This window comes from Argopecten irradians, chromosome 15 (genome assembly GCF_041381155.1).
Source record: "Argopecten irradians isolate NY chromosome 15, Ai_NY, whole genome shotgun sequence".
NCBI lineage: Eukaryota > Metazoa > Mollusca > Bivalvia > Pectinida > Pectinidae > Argopecten > Argopecten irradians.
Genome location: NC_091148.1, coordinates 8900562 through 8927643, shown reverse-complemented (window position 1 = coordinate 8927643; position 27082 = coordinate 8900562). Strand labels below are relative to the sequence as shown.

General features: G+C 34.2%; 2 protein-coding genes and 1 non-coding gene across 4 annotated transcripts; 2 read left to right on the top strand and 1 right to left on the bottom strand.

Annotated features, from left to right (window-relative positions):
* Positions 1-26661, top strand: LOC138309779 (endoplasmic reticulum-Golgi intermediate compartment protein 3-like). The gene is made up of 13 exons (XM_069250990.1): positions 1-203; positions 1468-1626; positions 2566-2685; positions 3585-3616; positions 4065-4132; positions 4607-4745; positions 5464-5548; positions 6696-6727; positions 7762-7858; positions 19161-19225; positions 19953-20089; positions 20392-20447; positions 21157-26661. The coding sequence occupies exons 1-13, from the start codon at positions 107-109 to the stop codon at positions 21234-21236; spliced, it is 1167 nt and encodes a 388-aa protein (XP_069107091.1). The 5' UTR covers positions 1-106; the 3' UTR covers positions 21237-26661.
* Positions 8768-19075, bottom strand: LOC138309780 (reactive oxygen species modulator 1-like). Of its 2 annotated transcripts, none has more exons than XM_069250991.1 (3): positions 18778-19075; positions 10392-10519; positions 8768-9013 (listed from the first exon to the last, which is right to left on the bottom strand). In XM_069250991.1, the coding sequence occupies exons 1-3, from the start codon at positions 18940-18942 to the stop codon at positions 8824-8826; spliced, it is 483 nt and encodes a 160-aa protein (XP_069107092.1). In that variant the 5' UTR covers positions 18943-19075; the 3' UTR covers positions 8768-8823. The 2 variants fall into 2 exon arrangements, with proteins under 2 accessions (XP_069107092.1, XP_069107093.1); XM_069250992.1 differs by lacking the exons at positions 8768-9013; positions 10392-10519 and adding exons at positions 15162-16177; positions 17836-17968 and having other exon boundaries at positions 18778-18857.
* On the top strand, positions 19042-19113 carry Trnap-cgg (transfer RNA proline (anticodon CGG)). The gene has a single exon. It is a non-coding gene; the product is annotated as a tRNA-Pro (tRNA).
* Positions 26662-27082: the final 421 nt, after the last annotated feature.

Here is a 27082-nt window from a genome sequence, read left to right as displayed (position 1 = left end):
TGGGAAACTACAATCTGGTATATACTTCCTGTTTGAAAACCGACACGTTAGGAATCCTAATTCGTCGAAACTTTACTTAATTTCTTGCACGATATTGATTACCATAATGGAGAAATCTTCTTTAATGGAAAGATTACGACAATTTGATGCATATCCAAAGACATTAGAAGATTTTCGCGTGAAAACCTTTGGCGGAGCTACAAGTAAGCAACAGTACACGTCGATCGCCGTCGACGATGGATAGTCTACATTTAAAAGTTGAAATCGAATTTCAACTCACCGGCGTCTGATTATTATCATTTTCTGATTCATACACTCATTTTTACTTGTTGTAGTTTTGTACCATGTGATGATCAACGGGTTTAATCTTAATCCGTGCAGTACTGCATTTATTTCACTCAGTTGGTTTGTAATTTGGGATGAAGTAAAAAAAAAAAATCGTAAAATGTTAGGATATTTAGTTACAATGCAGTTAATGTTAAAGGATTTCTATAGCATGATAAACATTACTTCTTATCCATAGTCAGCACAAATTATACATATCTCAAATAATAAGTCGTCTGATAACAGGATAATGTCATGGGAGTCAGATATAATATTTATATTGGGAGTGTCTGTTATCTGATCCCAGTGGCTTCTCTTCTGTCAACAAAATTTGTTTAAAATGTAAAACAGCTCATGTCATTCTCGATAGCAGATCAAAATGCTTGTACATCTGGAACCAGATACCTCTTCATCAACGTCAATGGTTAGCTGATGTTAATCCAATCATATTAGACGTCGGTTTTGAGGAACTTCTGATGGGCAATATCTAATATTGAACCCTTATATGAGTCTTTGAAATACTGCAAGATATTTTGTAGATAATGATGTTTTTACTTTCTGTCACTATTCCATAATTTGTAATTACCAAGTAAAACTGGCGACCAAATAGGCTTACAAATAATGGTGGGGGTAAAGAAATGTCTTTTTCTGCACCGTGTGAATCCTGCCTCGATTGTTAGAGTTTTGACACGACGTAATGGTCAAAAGTGTCTTGTCGTGCTATACCTCTAACATTGTTGGAGTAAGCTGATGTCGGCTAATTCTAGCGCATTTTATATCGATGTAAATCACTGTTAACTAGATCTGTTCCCAAAAATAACAAATATCTCTGTCTCTGACGTCTCCTTTTCCCCAGTCTGTTAATTAGAATTGAAGTATAGATAGGCAATCGTCGAGTATATGATCATCATGCTATTTTTAAAGTAATTAAAAGAAAAATAATTACTGAGTCGACGTCTCAGACACTGAATAATAAGTCAATATGTATAACCCCAACATAATTTATGATTTGCATACTTTTTACCAGTTAAAGTAAAAAGTCAGAACCCTTAAGACCAATTTGCATGGAATATATATAAGTTTATCACTTTTAGACACTTTCTCAATTTCTGTAATTAAAAATAATGCTTTTCAATTTTTCAGTTACAATCCTCAGTGGTCTACTGATGGCAGTTTTGTTTCTGTCGGAGTTCAATTATTATCTGACAAAAGACATCCAACCCGAGCTGTTTGTGGACACAACAAGGGGACAGAAACTCAACATAAATATTAATGCAACATTTTCAAAAATACCATGTGCATGTATGTATATCTTTTTAAGTTTTCTTATAAATACCTGCGGTGAACATATATATAATAACAGTCAAAATGGCTTAAGTCTGAGCTTTTTCAGGCTTATGGGCATCAAACAATAGTTGTTCAAATTGCTCATAGTTTGCATGACCCATCCTCAATATACGTCAAAAGTTAATATTTTCTCCCACACTTAACAGGGTTATCCTGCGGTTGCTAGCTAGGGAAAAGATAACTCTGTCTTTTACCGGGGTAGGGAAAAGACAGCTCACACAAGCTAGACAATGACGTGACGTCATCTATACATGGGGCGTTTATTGTCGGTGACATCATTAAATTTGATGCACTGTGACGTTCTTATTATGGCGGCGATTTGGAAATGTTTCTTAAACTGTATTTTCATAATGTTTCATGAAAATCTGGGAGAAAAGGAATGTTACATGGGTCTGTCAAGTGGACAGGGATATCTCAACCCTTATGAATCAACGATATTGTCCATCAACCCTCGGCAAGCCTCGGGTTGACCAGCTGTCACTCGGGTTGTGACCCTGATATCCCTGTCCACTTAAAAAAAAATTGAATTGTATTACACTGTGGTAGACTTTGTGGTGTTGAAGTTGGGCATTGCTGTCTTTGTAATCTTAAAAGGAAGTCTCTGCAGGCCTGTGATTGGTCAGTTTATTTCTCCTAAATTGCTTTCAGTTTTGCTATTTGATATTTCAGAGGTTATTCATGATAATGATAGTAATCAATGGAATTTCGAGGATGAAATTGATAATTCCCAGAGCTCTTTGAACCATTTAATTGGCTCAAAGAGCTCTGGGAATGGATAAATAAAACTCTATTCTTATCTCAATCTATTACAATGATTATGTTAACTGTGACGTTATGATAAGTATCCATTTTTTTTATCAATATAACCTTCTTATGTGTTTTCTCCTGTTACAGATCTCAGTATTGACGCCATGGATGTGTCAGGAGAACAACAGCTAGATGTTGACCATCATCTGTTCAAACAACGGCTAGATGAGTTCGGCAATGTTAAGGACGATAAACCAGAGAAAGAAAGTATGAGCCCTCCCTTACCCCTAATTACTCTCTCATGTTAGCCTTTCTGTTATTACCTATCTCTTTATGACACTGAAATCAGTACTTTGGCTTGTTTGATTGTTGGTTGTTTAAAGTAAAGATTTAGGTTACAACTTCTACTTGAGAATTTATCCCTTCTCCTTTCTCAACACGGGCTTGGGAATGGCTACGGCAGAGTTGAAATCAGTACTTCATCATCAAAGTGAATAGGATGAATAGTATAGATCTACATTTCAATCTGATTGGTGTAGAAAGATTTACATTTGAATCTGATTGGTTTAAAAAGAGTTACATTTGAATTTGATTGCTTAACAAACATTTACATTTGAATCTTATTGGTTAACAAATATTAACATTTGAATCTTATTGGTTAACAAATATTAACATTTGAATCTTCTTGGTTAACAAATATTTACATTTGAATCTTATTGGTTAACAAATATTAACATTTGAATCTTATTGGTTAACAAATATTTACATTTGAATCTTATTGGTTAACAAAGATTTACATTTGAATCTGATTGGTTAACAAAGATTTACATTTGAATCTTATTGGTTAACAAATATTAACATTTGAATCTTATTGGTTACATTGCATAATATTAGCTTCAGTCTACATGAATTATTTTTTCTCTATCTTATTTTTCTATCACTTGATTATCACTAATATCAGTTTCAAGCTATTAAAGATTTCTCAGCTTTTTCAATGACATATGCACATTTGCAATTTGCGCACCCCCAAATTCAAATTTTATTAAAGCACAGAACAAGTATTGAAATTACACTATGGTAGTTTTAACGGTAACCACCCTACACTTGTGTGATTTGATTTATGTTTTGAAGACAAATATATTTATTTTAGCGTTTGTTTGTTGCAGCATTAGGAGATTCATCCAAAGATGTGGTAGAGGTAAGAAACATACCCATGTTATCATGTACCGTTTATTTGTGTTTGATTAATCTTCTTGTAGAGAGAATTTCTGTATCTGCTTGCAAAACATAAAGGTAGCAGATTTGCTGAAAATAGATGGAATAAACTACTGATTGCGCATGCACCAAAAGCAAAATAAATTATTTCATTTATTTTAATCAAATTGTTCAGAAGATGAAAGGTGTAGTATTGATGGTAAGTTAATAACTTGTGTGACTCTACAAAATGATCGATCTCATTTAATTTCCCATTTTGAACATTTTGGAAAGGTAGTGGGCCTTTAAGTGTAGAGTACCCTTGTTATCACAAGTTTAAATTGAAAAGTAAAGAAAAGAAAGGCTAAAATGTCCATCATTTGACTGATAAACAGATATAAATTAATGGTAGACATCAACATCTCTTGAATCTCAATTTAATTTTGTTTTAGATGGTAACAAAGCCTCTTGATCCAAGTCGCTGCGAGTCGTGTTACGGAGCAGAAACAGATGATCAAAAGTAAGTTCAGTAGTACCAGGTATAAACGAAAGTCAAACTTTTCCATAAAGACCATTCAAGGGAGAAAGCTAAAATGGTCTTTATACAAAGTTTAAAGTGTTCAAATAGAAAGAGAGTTGTGTTATTGAGCAGTTGGTCTAGATCTTTATACAGAAGTAGTTTCTAAGCGAAGGTAAATTTTACTACTGAAAAATCACTCTCAATATAAATGCTCATTTCAAAATGTTCAACCTGAAAATAAGAAACTACATTAGATGTTATATTTGATAAATATTCTTTTTTGTTCTCTATCTATATTAATCTATTATGGCCTGGTTGAGAGGCCACTATTGCCTCATAGTATTGCCAAATTTAGAAAACGAATAAATATTATTAATCTACCAGGTAATCATACAATATAGCCTGTCAAGCTAATTTTATGATTTAGAAAATAAATCAGAAATAATATGATTGATGTTTAACGTTCTTTACTAGATGTTGTAATAACTGTGAGGACGTGCGAGAAGCGTATAGGAAGAAAGGCTGGGCATTTAATAATGCTGAAGGAATTGCTCAGTGTAAGCGTGAAGGATGGTCAGACAAGATGAAATCGCAGAAGAACGAAGGATGTCAGGTATAGATGGCTTCATTACCGTATTTCACCGCAAATAAGACCCCCCAACCAGAGAAGAAATAAAGGTCAAAATAGGTAGGGGTCTTATTTGCAGTGAAATACAGTAGTTTAATTCCTTTACCAGTAAACTTTCACTGGTCTAAATTTATTAATGTGTACATGTAGGTAGAGATGTCTTATAGAAGTCCTTTGCCCACAGTTTCTGAAATTCTATTTATCTATCACCTAGATATAGACTGCAGTATCTGCAGATGACTTTACTGATGCTATCTCTAGGTAAAGGTGGGGCGGCTGTGGTCAAGTGGTGAAGATGTCCCAACATATTATCACAAGCCCTTCACCTCTGGGCAGTGAGTTTGAATACCGTGACTTATTTAATGCAATCTATACTCTGGGTAAATGTGGTTCATACCGTGTATAAGCCGTTCACATTCAGAAAATGGTGACAATGTGTTGAATCTGGCATTCTGTTACATAATTATCTATTGATCACCCCTTGACTGCAGTATTTTTGGCTTACTTTATTTATGTACTTATTTTGTTTTATTTTCAATTTACGTTATGCTGAAAAAAGCACAAACTCTTCCAGTAAGAACAATATGTATGAATTTATAGCAATTATTAATTCATTTAGCAGAATGTTTTTACTGTGAAAACCATTAGAATACGAACATTTATAGTAAGTCAGTTACAGAATTTCAATGTCTCATACTTTCAGGTATATGGCTATCTGGAGGTTAACAAAGTAGCAGGAAACTTCCATTTTGCTCCAGGGAAAAGTTTTCAACAACATCACGCTCATGGTAAGATTTGACATAGTTTACCTGCCTGAAATCAGCTATTTTCTCATTAAAATCTAGTTTGAAACATTGAGGTCATGACTTCCTTTGAATTATTAAAGAATAATTCAATTTTGCTTGTTACGAGCATTTTCATTGGCTAAAAAATTTACTTTATCAGCCCATAAAGGAAAAAATGGCATCGCCGTTTGTAACGTTGCTTCTGATTGGCTGAGATGACGGTGTTATAATTTCATAGACAAAAGAGTCCCAAAATGAATTTTGAATATTGAAGAGATTATCTTTAGTAAATTGAATTATATGGATTAATTTGCATAGATTTTTTGTGTTCAAGTTAATCCTTAAATGTATTAATTTTGGAGGACTTACTCATTTAAGTCAAAAGTTCAGCTACCTTTTTACATGTATACACATGTCAAACATTTGGTAGGACATTTTCTGCATTTGCATATTACAGAGTTATCTGCACTTGCTGGTAGGTATTGATTGTGAAGTCACGTGTTTGTGAGCATAACATCATAACTTTTGGAGAAAACAATGCGAATTGTGCTCACAATATAATGACGTCACATAGGATACCTACCGGCAAGGGAGCTAACTCTGTAATACGCAAAGACGGAATAATCATATAATTTTATTGAAACTTTTAAACCTGGTTAATGGGAAGCAATATTTAAAGTGAATAGTCAGGCAAAGAAAACCAGTCTAAATGCGTTCATTGGCCTTCCAAAAGTTCTCACATATTAATACGACGGTCAAGTTCTGCTTAGTTTCCCAGTTCTGACCATAAAAGTAAAGAAACGTTGAAAGCATTGAAAGCGAGGCTGTGTGGAAATGTAACCACGGACATAGTGAGCCGGGAGGACGTTTTAAAAATTTCCATACTTTAAATTAATTTCTTCGTACGCAGACGGATTTTGACGAGAGATTTTATTTTTCCATTTCATAAGAAATTATACTGGATACATTCACACCATTTATACCGACTTTAGCCATCCTTGCCCGACTGTTCACTTTAATAAAGAACACAATTTCGGCCTGGAAAATAGTGACACAGAAGTATTGTATGTTACAATTTCTACATTTGTACAGTTAATGTTGTGAGACTGAAATAATCATATGCATTGATTTACTTTTCTTTTCTTGATAGTTCATGACCTACAAGCTTTTGGTGGGCAGAAAGTAAGTATACAAAGCAATGCATACTGCTAATGTATATAATTAAAGATGCTCCACCGCCGACAGAGCATAAATGATGTTCATTATTTGAACAGTAATTGGTGTTTAATCGTGCATGTATATGTCTAATTAACACGAAAAATGATATAAAATATTTTATTTTGCCTTTGGTGCAAGCGCAATCAGTACTTCATTCCATATAGGATATAGTGGCACGGAATTTTTTCGGGATGCAATTAATTATTTTTCATATTTTGAACTTGAAGTAAAATTAGAAGCTCAAACTGTTGAATGGTGGTAATGGTGTAAAGTAAGTAACTTTTGTAACTGAAGAAACATACTAAATCGTCTGCTCCTGTTTTTAATAGTGAAAAATTACAATTTGTCAGCGGTGGAGCATCTTTAAAGATTTAAAGTATTTTTAGTATCAAATAATAAATCTCTGAACCACAATGAAAGTAATGACGAATATCATGATTTACAAAACAGTATTGACTTATTGATATTATGTTTTAAGATGAAATTATCAAAACAAAACTTTTATTTATGAAATAGTTTTTAATCAATTATTATTTCACTTTACAGTTTGTAGATAATTATTTCTTGTATTTTTTCTGTCACCATTGAAACTTAAGTCAAAAATACCAAATTACTGTGTTTTTTTTTTGCTGTTTCCGGCTAAAACTCCCAAACTGCTCAATGCAGCTCCTTGAAACTTTCTGTATATATCAGACTAGTGTCTTAGTGGTGCCTTTTGCTATTGCAGATCTTCCATTGTCAGTATTTGTTTCAGTCACCATTGATACTTAGTCAAGATTCACATATTTAAAGTTATAACTCTAACTTCATGAGCTTGATATCTATGTATTTGGGTTTTCATACCAACTGCAGGACCACGGGGACAATGCCATGCTTTGCTGCTCCTTGTTCATTCCACTTTGTAAATTATTCTTTTCCAGTTTGTTAATTTTTCGTTCAAGTTTGTAAATTATTATCTTTCGTTCCAGTTTGTAAATTATTATTTTTCGTTTTTTCAGTTTAACATTACACATTCCATCCAACACCTGTCATTTGGTAAAGACTACCCTGGAATCATCAACCCTTTAGACAACACAGTTCAAATAGCTGAACAAGGTCAGTATAAATGTATCACACCAAAAGAGCTCTCTATAACAGAAGTAGTACCCCCGTAATATTTTGTTTCTGTCTACTGGTACTTTGACACTTTTTTACAATAATAAAGTGCTTATTAGGTGTTCGGACCCAAAGGGCTAGGATATAAATGTAATGGTTTTCACCCCTGGCCCCACCCTTTACATTATTAGCTATTGCCCTTTGTCAGACGTCATGCGTAAACTTTTCATTGCAACAATTTCTTCTCAATAGCCAAAAGGCCATGGGTACTGGTATTTGGCATGTAGCATGCTAGGATGAAGGGTTACCAAGTTTGTTCAAATGAATGACCTTGATCTTCATTAAAGGTTACAGGAGTCAAATAGGCAAGTTTGTTCAAATTTTATTATTTTGACCATCCTTTAAGATTATTGGGGTCAAATTTAAATAGGCTAAAATATTTTAAATGACTTCTTGTCAATAAGAAAGAGGTCGAGAAACTTGATATTGGGCCTCTGTCATACTGTGATGAAGGTCAACCAAGTTTGTTAAAGCAAATAAAAGCCAAAGAGATATATCTCTTATGTACTTGAAAAAACCAATGTACATTATTTATATGTAAGCTTCTTTTGGTCATCTTATAACCTATTCACCCCTAAAGATGCATATAGCCTCTTCTAAATCAAAGACTTGACCAGTCCATTATAAAATTTCAGGGGTGAATAACTAAAATCATTGGATGCAATGGTAGCTAAATCGGACACTGTACAAAGATTTGTACCAGTCAACTTATTCACCCCTCGAATTTCATAATGGACTAGTCTATTCTGTGTTTCAGATGAGCCTAAATGTGGCTTCAGGGGTAAATGAGTAATCAGTTAAATGTTTAATTCCTCCCTCCTGTCATACAAGAAAAGTTGAGTACTCGTATCGTTCATTAATGTGTTTATTTTGTAATTTTGTATGTCTATCAAATTTTGGATCAGTCAATCCCAAGATTTCTGGTTTTGTGATTGGTCCAAAAGTTTCTTGTTTTGTGATTGGTCCCAAGGATTCTTGTTTTGTGATTGGCCAGATATTGCTGCCAAACCTCCCATTACTATTCCTGCTGCTGCTGCTGTCTTCAGTGTTATCGAACCAACAGTTCTGTACAAATCCGTTCCTCGGTAACCTTTCCTGCAAAAACACATTTTCCATAAAAAGTGGTTCATAAACAGTTGTTGATTATGCAGTAAACCGTACCTTAGCGACCACCTTTGTATAAAATACACCTGTTAAATAAGACCAATATCTGGAGGTCCCAAAAGGTCAATGCGGGGAATTTGAGATCCCAAAACGATGTGGAATTAAGTACAATTTTCCGTCATTAAATCCCACCGTCTGATGATTATGATGTCATTATTTGATTTGATTTTCGTGACATCATAATCACCGGAAAGTTGGACTAATTGATAATAAATCATACTTTACCCACATCGATTGACCATTTGTGACCTCCTGTATTTCAACAAAATTTGACCTGTGTATAAAGACTATTTGGCTAAAAAGGCCTATTCTTTCTTTGTTCCTCGTGGGGTCTTTATAGACAGATTTGACTGTAATTCAAAGACCCCATTTTACCATTTTGATATTTCATTGTTACTTCCCTTCATTTAGATTTATCAGCACAGTGGTAAATTGTCAAACTAAGTGGTCAAAAGAATACATATTTCATTATTAAAATTTTGGAACTTACAATATTACACATGATATTCCCATTTAATGAAAATTTCCAGAATATTATTAGCATGCTTGCAAAAAATAAATTCTATAATGCATTGTATGAAAATCTATAACATAAAGGGAAATAACTCTTGTACAATAGATTATTTTTACGGGATGAAGGTTTTCAAATTATTGATGCACGGTTCTCCTTAAGCAATAAGTTATGTGATAATAAACTAATTTCATTGTCCAATGACTGAGGGGTAAAATGTTCAGACACATTACTGCAAGCCTTCCACCTCTGGGCCGCTGGTTCAAAACAAACAGGGGAAGTTGCAAGGTACTGACCGCAGGTCAATGGTTTTTCATCAGACACTCCAGCTTTACATGTAATTCTAAAACCTTGCACATCCTTAACATAACATTAGGCCACAAAAAAAAAAATGTCTATTTAGGGTAACATTGGCAAAAATAATAGGGTTGGTAGGTAGGAATACATGTATATATATTCTTTTTTCCTAAATTTTTTTGTCAAGTTCAGATACAATAACGAGCCGTTTACTTAACAGATATATGGCTCCAATTTATCAATAAAATGAATAAACATTAGTGTCTTTCACTCTTGACTCTTTATATCTGACGGAGATGTGTAAAAGTAATGGCCGAAACTGGAGTCTGAGATCAAAATCCAGACATTTAATTTTTTTTTCGTAGAAAAGTGGAAAAAAAACTTAGGGTGGGGAATACAAAATAAGGGTCGGTCGGGTAACCATAAACAGACTTTTTTTTTTTTTTGGCCTTCTATAGATATGTAATAAAGGAAACCTTGCACTTTTCTTGAATGTCTTACCTGTAAAAAATCTGTCCTGCAATGATGCCAGAGACTGCTGAGCCCCAACCAAACCCACGTAGAGCCTCTATGATCACTTCACTAATACATACTGCTCCTTTGCCCTCAGCATTGTTGTCAGGCATAATCTGTGAACAGTCATGATCAGTCCGCAAGTTCAGAAATTATCGCATCAGATGTCCATTTTATCTTGTTGGTCTTAATCAAGATTTACCAGGTATACACTTTTATTCCGTTTTTTTTTTTTAGTAATTTACAGAGTTACTTCCCATGTCGGTATAAGTATGGTAGTGACATCATCATTTAGTGAGCGAAACCCACATCCTTTTCCTTAAAAGTATTCAATGATATTATGTTCACAAACACATGACGTCACAATCAATACCTACTCGCACGGGCATATAACTCTGTAAAATGCAAAGAAGGAATACACTTCTTGGCTGCCTTGGAATATCCCCAAATTTACTGAAGTATTTGTTCACTTACGACGGGAATATTTTCAGCATATTGTATTTGGTTAAACAAGAGGCCCATTGGCCTTAACGGTCATCTGACTCATGGCACAAAATAACAAAGTCACAGTAGAAAGTATTGGTTAACGATTAATATAAACAATACAAGGAACTCCTTAGTTGAATATGTAAGTTTCTGAAATAGGTAAATGTCATTTGTTGAACAAACTTGGTAGCCCTTCATCCATATATGGTTGTAACCCATTCAAGGATTAATATAAGGAGTCAGATTTTAAAGCCAAATTTCAGCAAAGCTCCCATTTTGGACCTCCACCGTACTATCCCCATGGTTCTTAGCTTGGTCCTTTATAAAATATGATTGTCCTCACCTAAAGTTCCCCCTTCTGAATCAATTAAAACCCCTATAGATCAATTTCCATTGAGATCGGAGACTGAACCCAAAAACAGGAAGTCGGCCAGCGGCCATCTTTGAATACCAAAATCTTTACGAAAATGTTTGTATGTTGTTCGGCATCAACTAAAACCCCTATAGACCAATTTTCATTGAGATCGGAGACTGAAACCTTAAAACAGGAAGTGGGCCAGCGGCCATCTTGGAATACCAAAATCTTAACGAATATGTTTGTATGTTGTTCGGCATCAATTAAAACCCCTATAGACCAATTTTCATTGAGATCGGGGACTGAAACCTTAAAACAGGAAGTGGGCCAGCGGCCATCTTTGAATACCAAAATCTTTACGAAAATGTTTGTATGTTGTTCGGCATCAATTAAAACCCCTATAGACCAATTTTCATTGAGATCGGAGACTGAAACCTTAAAACAGGAAGTGGGCCAGCGGCCATCTTTGAATACCAAAATCTTTACGAAAATGTTTGTATGTTGTTCGGCATCAATTAAAACCCCTATAGACCAATTTTCATTGAGATCGGAGACTGAAACCTTAAAACAGGAAGTGGGTCAGCGGCCATCTTGGAATACCAAAATCTTTACGAAAATGTTTGTATGATGTTTGGCATCAATTAAAACCCCTATAGACCAATTTTCATTGAGATCGGAGACCGAAACCTGAAAACAGGACGTGGGCCAGCTAAAATTAAGAAAATTAGCCCTTTTGGGGCCCAAGTCCTCAGCCCCTTGGGGGTCGGACCAGACTCATTTATATAAAATATGATTGCCCTTCCCCAATGATGTTTCACACCAAATATGGATGAAATCCATCCAAGGATGAAGGAGGAGTAGGATTTTAAAGCTTAAATTAAGAAAATTTGCCGTTTTCTAGCCCTAACCCCCAGCCTCTAGGGGTTGGACCTATCTCATTTATATAAAAAATAATTGTCCTTCCCCAATGATGTTTCACACTAAATATGGATGAAATCCATCAAAGGATGAAGGAGGAGTAAAATTTTAAAGCTAAAATTAGAAAATTTGCCCTTTTGGGGCCCCATCCCTCAGCCCCTAGGGGTCGGACTAGGCTCATTTATATCAAATATGATTATCCTTCCCCAATAATGTTTCACACCAAATATGGATGAAATCCATCCAAGGATGAAGGAGAAGTAGGATTTTAAAGCTAAAATTAAGAAAATTTGCTCTTTTGGGGCCCCGCCCCTCTGACCCTAGGGGTCGGACCAGGCTCATTTATATTAAAAATAATTGTCCTTCCCTAATGACGTTTCACACCAAATATGGATGAAATCAACTCAAGGATGAAGGAGGAGTAGGATTTTAAAGCTAAAATTAAGAAAATTTGCCCTTTTTGGGCCCCGCCCCTCTGACCCTAGGGGTTGGACCAGGCTCATTTATATAAAATATGATTGTCCTTCCCCAATGATGTTTCAAACTAAATATGGATGAAATCCATCCAAGGGTGAAGGAGGAGTAGGCTTTTGTATAAATAGTCTTACGCACGACGCACGACGACGGACAAAACACGATGACAATAAGGTCATCCTGACCGAAACACGATGACAATAAGGTCATCCTGACCTTCGGTCAGATGACCTAAAAAGAAATACTAGTGTTAACGTGTTTTCTTTCTCTCGAAAATAGTTCCCTGTAACGTAACATTGACTAACTGACATTGGTTCTTGTCCAAGATGTTTTGAATATGTATTCAACTGTAAAGTTTGATTAACATCTATGAAGAAATCAATACATGAATAAATTAATAATTTTAATATAGCATTGATTTGACACAGCCAATTACCCTGAGAATTAAACTTGTCCAAGATGTTATGATTATCTATTCATATGTGAACATCCATGAAGATATGAAGCTGTGAAACGGCTGATCATGGTTTTTTTTAGCTCACCTGGCCCGAAGGGCCGGTGAGCTTATGCCATGGCGCGGCGTCCATCGTCCGTCGTCCGTCCGTCGTCCGTCCGTCAACATTTCCTTTAAATCGCTACTAGTCATAGAGTTCTGCATGGATTGTAACCAAATTTGGCCACAAACATCCTTGGGGGAAGGGGAACAGAACTTGTATAAAGTTTGGCTCTGACCCCCCGGGAGCAGGAGGGGCGGGGCCCAATAGGGGAAATAGAGGTTAATCCTATAAATCGCTACTTGTCCTAGAGTTCTGCATGGATTGTAACCAAATTTGGCCACAAACATCCTTGGGGGAAGGGGAACAGAACTTGTATAAAGTTTGGTTCTGACCCCCCGGGGGCAGGAGGGGCGGGGCCCAATAGGGGAAATAGAGGTAAATCCTATAAATCGCTACTTGTCCTAGAGTTCTGCATGGATTGTAACCAAATTTGGCCACAAACATCCTTGGGGGTAGGGGAACAGAACTTGTATAAAGTTTGGCTCTGACCCCCTGGGGGCAGGAGGGGCGGGGCCCAATAGGGGAAATAGAGGTAAATCCTATAAATCGCTACTTGTCCTAGAGTTCTGCATGGATTGTAACCAAATTTGGCCACAAACATCCTTGGGGGAAGGGGAACAGAACTTTTATAAAGTTAGGCTCTGACCCCCCGGGGGCAGGAGGGGCGGGGCCCCATAGGGGAAATAGAGGTATATCCTATAAATCGCTACTTGTCCTAGAGTTCTGCATGGATTGTAATCAAATTTGGCCACAAACATCCTTGGGGGAAGAGGAACAGAACTTGTATAAAGTTTGGCTCTGACCCCCTGGGGGCAGGAGGGGCGGGGCCCAATAGGGGAAATAGAGGTAAATCCTATAAATCGCTACTTGTCCTAGAGTTCTGCATGGATTGTGACCAAATTGCCAAAAACATCCATGGGGGAAGGGGAACAGAACTTCTATAAATGTTGGCTCTGACCCCTCTGGGGCAGGAGGGGTGGAGCCCAATAGGGGAAATAGAGGTAAATCCTATAAATCGCTACTTGTCCTAGAGTTCTGCATGGATTGTGACCAAATTTGGCCACAAACATCCATGGGGGAAGGGGAACAGAACTTCTATAAATGTTGGCTCTGACCCCCGGGGGGCAGGATGGGTAGGGCCCAGTAGGTGAATTAGAGGTAAATATTCGAATTCCTTCAGAAAAGAAACAATGAACCTGTATTTAGAACATTACTTGGCATTACAAACCAGGTGAGCGATACAGGCCCTCTGGGCCTCTTGTTTTAACTAAAAATAGTAACAGTAACAGTGACCTGATCCTCAAGCTACTGAAATTCAATTTATAATCATACACTTCACTGTATAATGAATCGAGTGTGTGATAAATGTAGTCTTCAAATTAAAGATATAAAAAGTTTGAACTAGTTAAACCTTTATCTATAAAGAATGATCACTACATTGTACAAGTGTAAGAGCAGACAATTATCACTGAAGCATCCCTCCCTTCATCTGCAAAGTTATATAAGCACGTCATCCCATAGATTTAACACTGTGTGTTGCTTATAACATCAGTATTGTATCCTTAAATATGTGAACTTGAGAGTCTTTTACATGTGAATCAAATGTAATAATATGTTTCAAAGGAAAAAAGGCATATGCATGCTCACTTCGACAGATTAATGTGGCACGAAACTGTTAAAAGATGGTTGACTTTTTAAAGCTTTTTAGACCACAACTTACATACCCGTTACCTAATATGCACCCACTTTGTTATATTTTTTTTTAAAAAGTCCTGGGCGCTAATTATGGCAAATATGGTAATAGCATATATACTGCTCCTGAGTGTTTGATGATAAGGTTGCATTATACAAAATTATTCATTTAAGCACACAAGTGCTCTTTTAGCCTGGTTTGAATGTAACTCAACATGACCAGATACATTTGTATATAAATATGCAAAAGTTTTGAAAAATAACATGCAAAGCCAGTTAAACTTTAAGAATTTAATATTTCAAATATTTTATTCATACATATTTCTCAAATGTCAAACTTACGTGACATCACACTCCACACAACCCATGCCACCCGATCTATATTACACATGGCACCGGACATGTACACAATGAAAGTCTGAAAATTCTGAATCAGAATTGGATAAAGTGATGTGTCCAGTTTCCATTTCACTCATGATACGAGGTTTCATGAAACTACTCGATAAAATGATGAAACAATTGGAAGAATTATCAACAATTACACTGCATGATATTAACCACTTGATACAAAATGATTAGAATCAAATAATCATTGTTCATATGCTAATACCATGAAAATTAAGTCACTGTGAGGATAGTTATTTAAAACCTTGAACAGCGATATTTACCGATATGAATTGGTTGTTATTGGTTCACAATCAAATCACTTATTTCAGCACTGCATAAAATATATTGTAAACCACCTTTCTTTCGTGTTGGATTTACTTTCGCGAATTTCACGATCAAGTAAATTTGAATTTGCAAAAGTTTATCTCTGCGAATTAATATCTACATCATCTGTATTGATAGGAATTATCATTCAGTTGTCAAATCTGTGAATATCAATCTCCATGAACTTGTTTTGAAATGGAAATCGTAAAATTGAATCGCCACGAAAAAACTTAGTTCAAAATATCTATTGCATGCATATATAAAATACAATATAGTATACTACATTGTTTGTCTTGCTCTATATCTGTGACACATTTTTTATATTTATAAACAAGCCCCTTGCTGGATGTAGATTTTCTGTAAAATTTCCCTCTGGGATCCCCAACGACTGTAATGTTCAATTTGATTGCGAGATGTCTCGACTCGTCTATTCCATCACAAAATTTCGTAAAAAGTCCTAATTTTCGATAGATCAGCAACGTATTGCCGTGCCAACTGTCATAAATGTGCCAAATGTCCCACCACCTTGTACCATTGTCTTTCCTACAGTCTGTACCAGCTCTCTTCCTCTCAAACCGTATCTGTAAATCAATTAAGACAACAAAGTCAAAATTCATAGATCTAGACTCGACTGATAAAAATGGACACTACATTCACAAAGAAACATTGCCTACCTAGCTATAATATATACAAATCTCTGCCGATATATGAAATCATTGTAAGGTATCAATATTATAATTATAAGAAAGATTGATTGTTTTAATTACCTACAGCTGCAAGTTCAAATGTATTGAAATTTCAAATTACTACCAATTACTAAATAGAAATAAATTTCCAGACTGAGTGTTAAAGTACTTCTGACAACAGGAAAGTTTGGTCAGGGACTTGCAGTGTTCTTCCCAGGATTTTTTCACTGCGCTATGGTAATTTTTTTTCCCCGTTGCAAACTGCCCGGCGCAGCGCGAATAATCTTTTTTGTGCCACAATTAATTATAATGACCTAGTGTTATAATTAAAATAAAAATAACAGAAAATAATAACATTTTGATCTCACTGTCACATTTACTGAATCCAGATTAATTGCATTTAAAAATTATAAGAATTATTTAAATTTTTAAATTAAAATTATTTTAATGTGTTTCACAATTCTAGATTATTATGGGATTATGCACCAATCACTGTTTGTGTATTTAAAATATTTAAAACAGACTGTAGTTACTGTATGGTACTGTAAATGTAACTTTTGAAAGAGATAAAAAAATCATTGTTAAAATTTAAGTCTTTTATAACACATATCTGTACACTTTTATGACATGTTTATTATCATCCAATTATGCTTAAAATTTACAAATTTTGGAAATTTTTTCAAATCCGGATTTCTTATACCCAGCTGGCTCTATTATTACAATTACCTAACACCAAAATGGCGGCCATTTCGGTTGCAAAGTTTGTGGTATCTTTCAGCAGTATATTACATTAAAAACGTGAGTACATCATTTACAATTGCAGGCAGTGTTTGTTTTTGGGATGATGCTCACTAGCTATAATCAAAACATCTGTTGAAAAGGTGTCAGTTTGTTTCCTAAACTGCCGATGTGCTGCACTTCAGTTACGTCGCCGTAGCTCACATGATTGAAAGTGATTTGATCAGTTATTTCTCCTCTCTCTAGCTGACCTATATCCCCTGCTAAATAGAACAAGTGAGGTCTTGGTTAGGGACTAGTCACACCTCTTTTGTTTACTTATCAATGCAATTTAACAGTACAATCTGGCAGGACACCCCTGCGGATCACAAGTAATCAACACGGTCACGGTCGTAAAAATGGACCCAATCCCATGGCATAGCAGCATGACAGACACCGTAAATTTATAAGAATACTACTTGTTAGGTAGCAGGAGGGATTTATTATGAGGTTTATATTCAGTAGACCTACTTAGAGAAAATGGGGGTCTGATTTATTTATGTGCAACGGGAGGCCGAAAGTGCTCTACGGAAGAAATTCCTGTGCAACGGCTAAAAATTTCCACGTAACGGGACCGTTATGTGGAAAGGGCCTGGGGAGAACACTGACTTGAGCATCCTCGATACTCCAGGGCTTACAAACACTGACGTTATATCCACCCCTGGACTATCTCATAGTGAAACTGGAGGCAAGAGAAGACACAGATAATTTGATCCTTTGATGTACAAAATGTTTAATTTCTTGTTCCAAATCAATAGATATTTGTACTTTCTTACCGTAAAGCTGAGAATCCTCCGAAAATCATTCCTGAAGCCATTCCAACACTGAATCCCATCATAAACCCAATCTTCATCTTGTCAAAACAGGACGGGCCAGCTTGGCCGTAGCCTACATTCCCAACCGGCATTTCTAAACCAGACAATAAAAGATCAATTACTGCATCTGCATAAGGTCAAACGCGGAACCTCTGGCTTTCTACTGATCGAGCTGTAACAGTGATATACCTCTACTATTGTAGCTAAGTTAGTCAAAAAGAAGTGGAGCTAGTATAAGTACTCACGAAGGTCACGCATATATGCATTTATAACATACATGTACATGCAATATGTCTCCAGAACAATATTTAGCAGGTTAGACAGACAGAAATCTGACTAATTTAATGAACGGACAGCCTTAAGCTTCTACTACTATCAGCAACATTGCACTAAAATTAAAATGTCCCGTTGTAAAACAAATACACAGGAAACTGTCACAACACTCATAGAAATACAACTTCTGTACAATACGAGGCAGATGCAGAAAAGTTGTCGGAAGTGGGAGTATCTGACAATCTGTATGTCATGTGTACGTGATCCGTCAAAATTGGAGACGCCGGTGAAACAAAACGAAACTTTCATATACGTATCATGTACATCCAATAAAAACAGCTACTCCTCACTGTTAAAACTAAGCCATTCCATTATTATCTCATATAATCAGTGCCATTCACTTATTTCATCAGACTGTTGACAGTGTGACACTGTCTTTTGCATAAGTAGGTGTTTGAATTTTCGCGACCTTGCCGAGAAGCATGGTAAAACTTGACGACCATTGACGACTCAATATTTATGTTATTAGCTAGAAAACACAAAGAATAAAACCATAATGTCTGGTTTTGATTGAATCTTTCAAGCTAAATTGCTTGTCTACAATTGTAAATACTTAGAATAACTTTATACCTGCGAGTCTGCGGATTCTAGGACAGCAAGTCTAAACCGGAAGTAGATCTTTACAAAACATACTTTCACTTCCGGTTGATAAAACGACTTTGCCACGTAAACAGAAACAAAGAAATATGTAGTGGGCATAAATTCAAGAAAGTATTTGTAATAATAACTGACCATTTTGAGTTTAATTTAAGATATACCACAAAAATTCAAACACAAATTGGAATAAACACCGGTTGACAAATATCACAATTTTAGTGACTGCATTTTTAGCATGGCTAAGTGGTCTAGGGGTATGATTCGCGCTTCGGGTGCGCGAGGTCCCGGGTTCGAATCCCGGCTTAGCCCAACTTTTGCAATATTTTTAATTATTATTCATTATTTGTTAATTGCAGATCAAATGATGTTCCAGTACTTTGTAAAAGTCGTCCCAACAACATATGTGAAAACATCAGGAAAGGTAACGACTTCATAGTATAATTAAAAAAAAAGGAGGCAATTTAGTACAGGCCAATTAAACTTTATTTGTTCTATGTGGAGTAATGTAATTTTGGTATACACGCAATGATATTTTCTGAATTTGAAAAATAAGATTTTTCCATTAGGTTTAATAAGTTAGGAAGAAAAAAGGGATAAAATTAAGAAGAAAAAAAACTCAAAATAATAAACAAAACAATTGTTATCAAATTATTTTAACTCATTTATTTTCAACATTATTTAACTTTTACCCAGTGGAAGATGTTTTTTTTTTTTGTAATTTTTCCAAATGAAATCATGATATCCATTATAAAAATCAGGAAGATGGCAGACCAAAATATCTATCATAACATCATTTGTATGATGGTTTGACTCATGTAAAAAAAAAAAAACCCAAGAAAAACCATATAATTTCATAAAAAAATATTTTAATGTAACAAATTTTGCTTCCAAATAAAAATATTAACTTCAAGAACATATATCAGATCATTCTCATCCATCAGAGTTACTTCTCCTCCTTTCACTCTGTCAGTGTTAGTTGGTATAGCGATAGCTTGACAGCCGATGGGGTCCGAGAATGATATCAGATATTTGATATGCATTATTGAAAACTATATTTTTTTATTTTAAAAAGATCAGAAATAAACACTTTTGCAATATATTGATGTTCCTAATTATATACTTACCATGTTTTCTTTATTCTTTTTCAGACACTTAATACTAACCAGTACTCTGTGACAAAACATTCCAAGGTAGTAGGAGCCAGCACGGGGGAGTCCGGTCTCCCTGGTGTGTTTGTGATGTATGAGTTATCTCCCATGATGGTTAAATATACAGAAAAGCATCGGTGAGTTAATTATTAATTTAATAACTTAAAGCATAGATAAATTGTCACACATACTGGAGATAGGTATGTGATTTTTCCATCTTGGTACTCTGGCTTTTGTCAACCTCCTAAAGCTGCTAATATGATATAAATCCCAAACAAATAAATGAACTTGCTTCATTAATAAGAAAGATTATTGCTGTGTATTACGGTTTTAACTAAACTCTCTGTTATAAGACTCATTACCATAAATTAAGATTTTAACTTTGTTATTTCAGATCACTCATGCACTTTCTTGAGATTTAACTTTTGTTTTTTCCCAGATCATTCATGCACTTTCTGACTGGAGTGTGTGCTATTATAGGAGGAGTATTCACTGGTTTGTATATCATAAACATATAAAAAAAATCTCATATTAAATGTTTATTGATAAAATTTAATTCTTGATTTCCTACACAAGTGATGTTCTAATTAATCCACTCTGTCTACCATTGTCTGGTTACTTATACACTACATAATCAATCATCATTATTTCATTCACCCCTGAAAACACATTTACACTTTCCTAAATCAAGGACCAGAACAGTCCATTATGGAATTTTGCGTGATTGAGATAAACAAAAAATATCTGGATTGACAAACTGATTGATGACACCATACATGATTTCCTGGTCTGAAGGTTTGTCTCGTTATCTGGAAGGAATTTAGGCTTTTCTTCAATATAAAAATTGAGATAAAAAATATTTCATGCACAAATGGTTTTATTACAACTTTCGAAATTTCATTATGAACTGGTCTAGTCTTTGATGTAGAGGGCCGAAATAAGTCCTCCACAGACTAAAGCTTATGTTTTGATAACACGTACCATACACAAATACATGCATACATGCACTTTCCACCAACATGATAATGATGGCTATTGTTGAATTTTCACTGATAATGCACGACATGGAATTTAAAATAATGATTATTTTGTATGTGAATCGTAAGCTCCATGATTTTCTGACTAAATTACAATCTACAGCCATCATTGATAAGTCTCAAAGCTTACTGTTCATTAATAAAATTGATTTTATTTCTTTTTCCAGTTGCTGGCCTCATAGACTCCATGGTATACCATTCAGCACGAGCGATACAGAAAAAAATTGATCTAGGAAAAGCCACGTGAAAGGATTGATAGGAATTAAATGTTTGTTTATTTTTGAGGGAAAATGTTTTGTTAAAGAGAGTGGAATGTATATATGGTATACTTTTTAAAAATAATTTTAACTCATTCACCCCTGAATTTCTATAATGGACTGATCTTGTCTTTGATTTCGAAGAGCCTAAGTGTGTCTTCAGGGGTGGATGAGTTAAAGGAATCACTGCTGACGTATTAACCAACTTTATGTTTTCAGTTCACTATTTTTGTAAGTTAATATATAGATTATAGTTCATGTCACAGGGGCTTGACACAAAACTATGTTCCACAGGTAACATCTATTATTATATAAAATCTCACTATAGAAGGTATTAAACGTTAGTACATTGTAGATGTACATGTATTTTTATTTCATTTTTTATGACATCTTATCTATTACTTCATTCTATCATACATAGCCAATGGAATGATAAAATCACAGAAAGTGCTATTCTGGATCACTAGGCTTTAACAAATATTTATTTATTTTGGGATGAGATACACAGCCATTGAAAAGATAAAATCACAAAAAATGCTATTCTGGATCAGGTCTTTTACAAATGTTTATTCGTTTTGGGATTAAGAAATAATATTTTCAAATTTTTTGAAAAGATATATATGAAATTGTTCAACTCAATACAGTTCATAACTTTGTGAGTTTAGGTCTCTTTCCTTCGAAATAAGTCCTTAAATCAGGAGTTTTATGTGAGCTCTGTGATTCTTCTAAATCTTTACTTCTGAGACATTGTAATGAACTAAATACCTTTTCAATTAAAATAGGAAGGGGGCTTATTGACGGATATGGGTCCAATTTGAAAAAAACCCATTATGAATAGAAATGTAGTATTCACGCACATGGGCCTTTTTCTAAAATACTTAATGATTAAACATGGATTAACTGGAAGTTATAGCTGGATAAATACAGTATTCGATAAACTGTAGTATAAATGTTATACAATAACACACATTTATAACAAACACGCTTACAAGGAATTCCTGGTTATAAGATAGTCAAGTTCATTCCCCTGTCAAGGTACCTATACGATGTTTGTAATATGTGTATAGCAAACTATACTTATAACGACGTGAATTCGTTGGAACCATGTTTTACCGTACATTAATTTGTAACTTAAACATCTCTTACCTTTACCTTCAATATGTTTTATCTGTTAGTTATTCTATATTATTATTATTAAAGATACTCCACCGCCGACAGAGCATAAATGATATTCATCATTTGAACAATAATTGGTGTTTAATCGTGTATATATATGCCTAATTAACACAAAAAATAACATAAAATAATATATTTTCCCTTTGGTTCATGCGCAATCATTACTTCATTCTATATAAGATATAGTGCCACGGATTTTTTTTCGGGATGCAATTAATTAATTTTCATATTTTTAACTTGAAGTAAAATTAGAAACTTTCAATGGTGGTAATGGTGTAAAGTAAGTTACTTTTTCAACTGAAGAAAAATATAAAATCGTCTGCTCTTGTTTTTGATAGTGAAAAAATACCATTTGTCAGCGGTGGAGCATCTTTAACTAATACATGTATGTAGTCAAGTGTACGAGTGTTAACGGTTACATGGAATAAAATTGGTTTGTTTGGGATAATGAAATGAATTCTCTTTGTTTGGTACGTATAATATATGTTGATGAAATAAACATACTGATATAAGCGGATTCACTTCAACTTTGTTGATCTTGGAGGGGGAGAGAGAGAGATTCAGGGTTAAATAAACTAGTCCCAAATGTCACTATGTCGCGTAGATTTATTCACCTAACTCATTCACCCCTGAAAACTCATAATGAACTATTCCAGCGTTTGAACTGGATGTATTTTAATGCGTTTACAGGGGTGACTGAGTTAATTAATAGTTTTCCTGCATCAAAACAACGATATGAAATAGCTACAAATGAAGTCTTTGTTATAATATATTATTTAATTGCATCGGTATAGCGATTTAATTACGAATGTATGCTGGTAGGTAATTTGTAATATTAATTTTGTAAATATGGGGACATACTTTTAATATTATTCAAAGTGTGCATATGTATGTAAGTGGTTTCAACTCATTGAGATATACTTTGTGTAAATATTACCATTTGTTACTCATTAACTCATTGATCCATATAATTTCATAATGGACTGGTCAAGTCTTTGATTTAGAAAAGCCTAAATGTATCTTCAAGGTTGAATTAGTTAAGACCATACTGATGCTGGAGTCCATACATAACTACACTGTCTGTCTGCCAAAAGTTGGTTTCCGGAAGTTTTTTTCTAAAATTCTTTAGTTTGAGATTCACATAGAAGAGCCAATGTAATGATATGTATTGTAAATGTATCATACAGGTTTTAAGTATTTCATAGAATTCCAAAAATGGTTGCTTGAGTATATTTTTATTTGAACTAGAGGTAAACTGCCGTTATTTATAGTTAGTTCAATATTCTTAACTGGTATTCGCCATTCTGTTCCGAAGCGGAATTAAAATAATTTAAGATAATAAATTATGCAGTTAAGTCTCTCATAGAGAGTTAAGGTTTTCATATCGACAAAATGAAAAAAGCACGATGATGATTTAGCCCATCTCTTGCCAGAAATCATTTCTTTTTTAATTTCTTTATGGAACACTGCAATGTTTTAATGTTAAAATTTTAAGATTTCTAAAAAAGCCATTTCGAAACTTACATAAAAATTATTTCGAAACGTACATAACTACATGAACATATATACTGTATTCGTGTTTTCATGTTGCTAAAATCTTACTACATATTTGGCTCAATAAGTGTGCATGTCCTTTAAAACCTGTTCTTACACTTAGAGCTTATTAGATAAATAAACGGATTTGTCTTCGGGACACGAATCAGTTATGAGTGCTGTTGAATGTTTAACTTGGATACATGCAGATTTAAAACTTCTAAAGGTTTTGTGATATAGATTTATGATTCAGAAGTTTTGTTTTTTTCCTCAATAAAGTGTATTATTTTTGAAATTAAATTTAAAGTACATTTTTATAATTTCAGACTTTCATCCATTAATGAGGTGTGATAATTAATCTGTTTTTCTATACACCTCAGAAATTACTTAAACAGTCAATCAACGAAGTAAGATACTGTTATTGGATATTAACGAAATACAAAAGATTTTTATTTGGGTTAAGATCCATCTATGATAAAATGCTATATGTTTGAAAATGATTTTAGTTGACATAATATATGAGTTGTTGAAAACTTATTTTTTATGCCAAAGTAGCTCATAACTTTATTGTACTCTGCGCACGAGGTTTTAGGAAACTTGAAAGTCTTAACAATTATTCTAACCTTATCACTGTTAGCCAACAGAACGTAAACACGTCGAATATAATTATCAATTGTTAGCTTACATATTTATAGTTTTATATTTGTAAGAGTGAATGTAGAATGTAATGCAAATCTATACTTGATGCAGTTATGTAATTTGCTGATGAAATCCATGTTATTGTATTATTGCTTTAAATTCACGAATTTCGTATTGTTCGTATTGTTCTTAGAGTCATTAACCTATATACCCCTAGACTTCCATAATGGACTCGTCTAGTCTTTGATTAAGACGATCGTAAATGTGTCTTCAGTGGTTTATGAGTTAAATGACGTTAAGCCCAATCTACCAACCGACATTTATCCTACAATTACGGTTAGAAATCACTGATTTGACGATAGATCTCATTTTTGTTCATCTGCAAGAGTGCGCTATTATTGTCAGGAAGGGCTAGTAGTTATATAGGACATTGATTAATATTTTTGATACTTTTCAAGTAAAATTTTATGAACGACATTAAAATTATTGATTAGTAAATAGTAAAGTTTTAGTTTTTTAGATAAAAATGTTACTACAAAATAGTTATTTTTATTAATTTAATATTACTGTTTTATGCCAAATCTGAATTTCTGATTGGACAATTTCTTTTTTATACAAATACGAAAAAGAAATCCATAGAATGACTCGAAACCCTGACGTTCGCGTGACGTTACATTACAGACATTGATGTGGTGTGTTGATTTGGAAAAAATACTCCCTTCACTGCAAATTGGTGTAGTCTACAAATAGTTATAAACATTGATGTTACTTTTTTATGTAATATCATCGGGCTGTGCGGATTAACTGTTTGCAAATAAAAATTTTCATACCACGATGGAATTAAAAAAATATGCACATGCTTAAATGTATTTATGAATTGTTTTATTGCGTGTTATTGGTTCAACGATACAATGAAAAACTAATAAACCTCTATATCTTGATGTTGGTGGGACCACGATAAAATTTAGATTATTACTGTGAAGTCAGGTATATTCTGATATCAAATGCGAATCGATTGGTATTGTCAATGTCTTTTTATTGTTTGAAATTGGGTCATTGGTTTCCTGATAAATTTACATGTATTGTCCATGTGAAACAGGCAAATAACATTTCTGAAGAAAATAGTTTAGAATTAATTGGAGTATCTTTAATATTTTTACAACATTATATTATTATGAAGAAATATTGATATACATGTAATATGAGGACTGTTGTTTCCTATTCGAGGAACTATGAGTCAACTTTTGAAAATGATAAAACTGCATCGATTTGTTACACTTTTTTTGTATGACAATGGTTTGAAAATATATTCATCTTTGTATTAAAAAATAACTAAACGCTCTAAAAAATGCATTCATGGCTACAAAAATCAAGTTTTGAAAGTGATGTCATTATAAGGCTCGGAATTTAACACAGTGTCGGAACAAGAAAGATGAATTATTTTATTATTAACATAAATCCATTTTTGGGATAGTGGAAAATAAAGTTGTAAATGCTTTAAAAATGATCTACACTTGTTTTCTGCCAAAGCATGCTTATTTTGAAGGTGTAATTTTTTTAATTAGCGATATATTTTGTGTATCGGTATCATATCTTCTGAATTTATCGTCCAACTTCGAATCTTTATCATTTACGTTTTACGGTAATCGAAAAAGATAATTGGATCTCAGACCCTTAATAGATTAGTAAATTCATCAATTGAGACAACAAGATTATGTTTTAGAGAACCAGTTGGACCGTTTTTTCAGATTTTCAGGTGGAAAAGTCGCGATTTATACGCCGGAAAATACGGTGGATTAAATGCAATTTGATTCGCTAGAATAAAATTACCACTAATATATGTACATGTACATTATGTCATGTTCTGTTAAACATGTTTGTATAAGATGTAGACAATATTTTCAGGAGATTCAAATGATGTGTGGATTCGTTCAATGTATGTCCATATTATGTGATATTTTAATATAAATATATCGAATCTATACGGCTGTACAGATATCTTCACGGTAATACCGAGTCAAAAGCTGTGCAGTCGTATATCATGTTGAATAAATTTGGAGAAAACCATTGTGTATGATTTAGTTGTTTGTTACTTAATATGTTGTAATCATACTAAGATGTTATTTTTTACTAAGATATTACATAGCCCTCCACCTCTGGGATGCGGGTTCGTGCAAGGTTTGTTAGTGGAGGAAATCTGGAGTACCTGGAGAAAAACCACCGACCAGCGGTCAGTACCTGGCAACTGCCTCACATAGGATTTAAACTTGCAACCCAGAGGTGGAGGGCTTGTGGGGATATGTCGGGACATCTTAACCACTCGGCTACGATGGTCCCAATGTATTTTATATGGTACTTTTAACACTAATAATAAGGTGGAAGATCTACAAGACGCCTGCTGTTTCATCACTATCGTTGGGGGTTTTGGTTTCCAATGGTGTTTGAATGCAAGAAATACATGATTCCTTGAAGAAGAAGGTAAATCGAG

Excerpts from the sequence above, each read along its gene's own strand:
- LOC138309779 (XM_069250990.1), top strand. The coding sequence starts at position 107 with ATGGAGAAATCTTCTTTAATGGAAAGATTACGACAATTTGATGCATAT. Across the intron at positions 1,627-2,565 it reads TTCAAAAATACCATGTGCAT|ATCTCAGTATTGACGCCATG; the intron begins GTATGTATATCT and ends CTCCTGTTACAG. Across the intron at positions 20,448-21,156 it reads TATAGGAGGAGTATTCACTG|TTGCTGGCCTCATAGACTCC; the intron begins GTTTGTATATCA and ends TTCTTTTTCCAG.
- LOC138309780 (XM_069250991.1), bottom strand. The coding sequence starts at position 18,942 with ATGGTCAGTTATTATTACAAATACTTTCTTGAATTTATGCCCACTACA. Across the intron at positions 10,520-18,777 it reads TAGAATCCGCAGACTCGCAG|ATTATGCCTGACAACAATGC; the intron begins GTATAAAGTTAT and ends GACTGTTCACAG. Across the intron at positions 9,014-10,391 it reads GCAGGACAGATTTTTTACAG|GAAAGGTTACCGAGGAACGG; the intron begins GTAAGACATTCA and ends GTGTTTTTGCAG.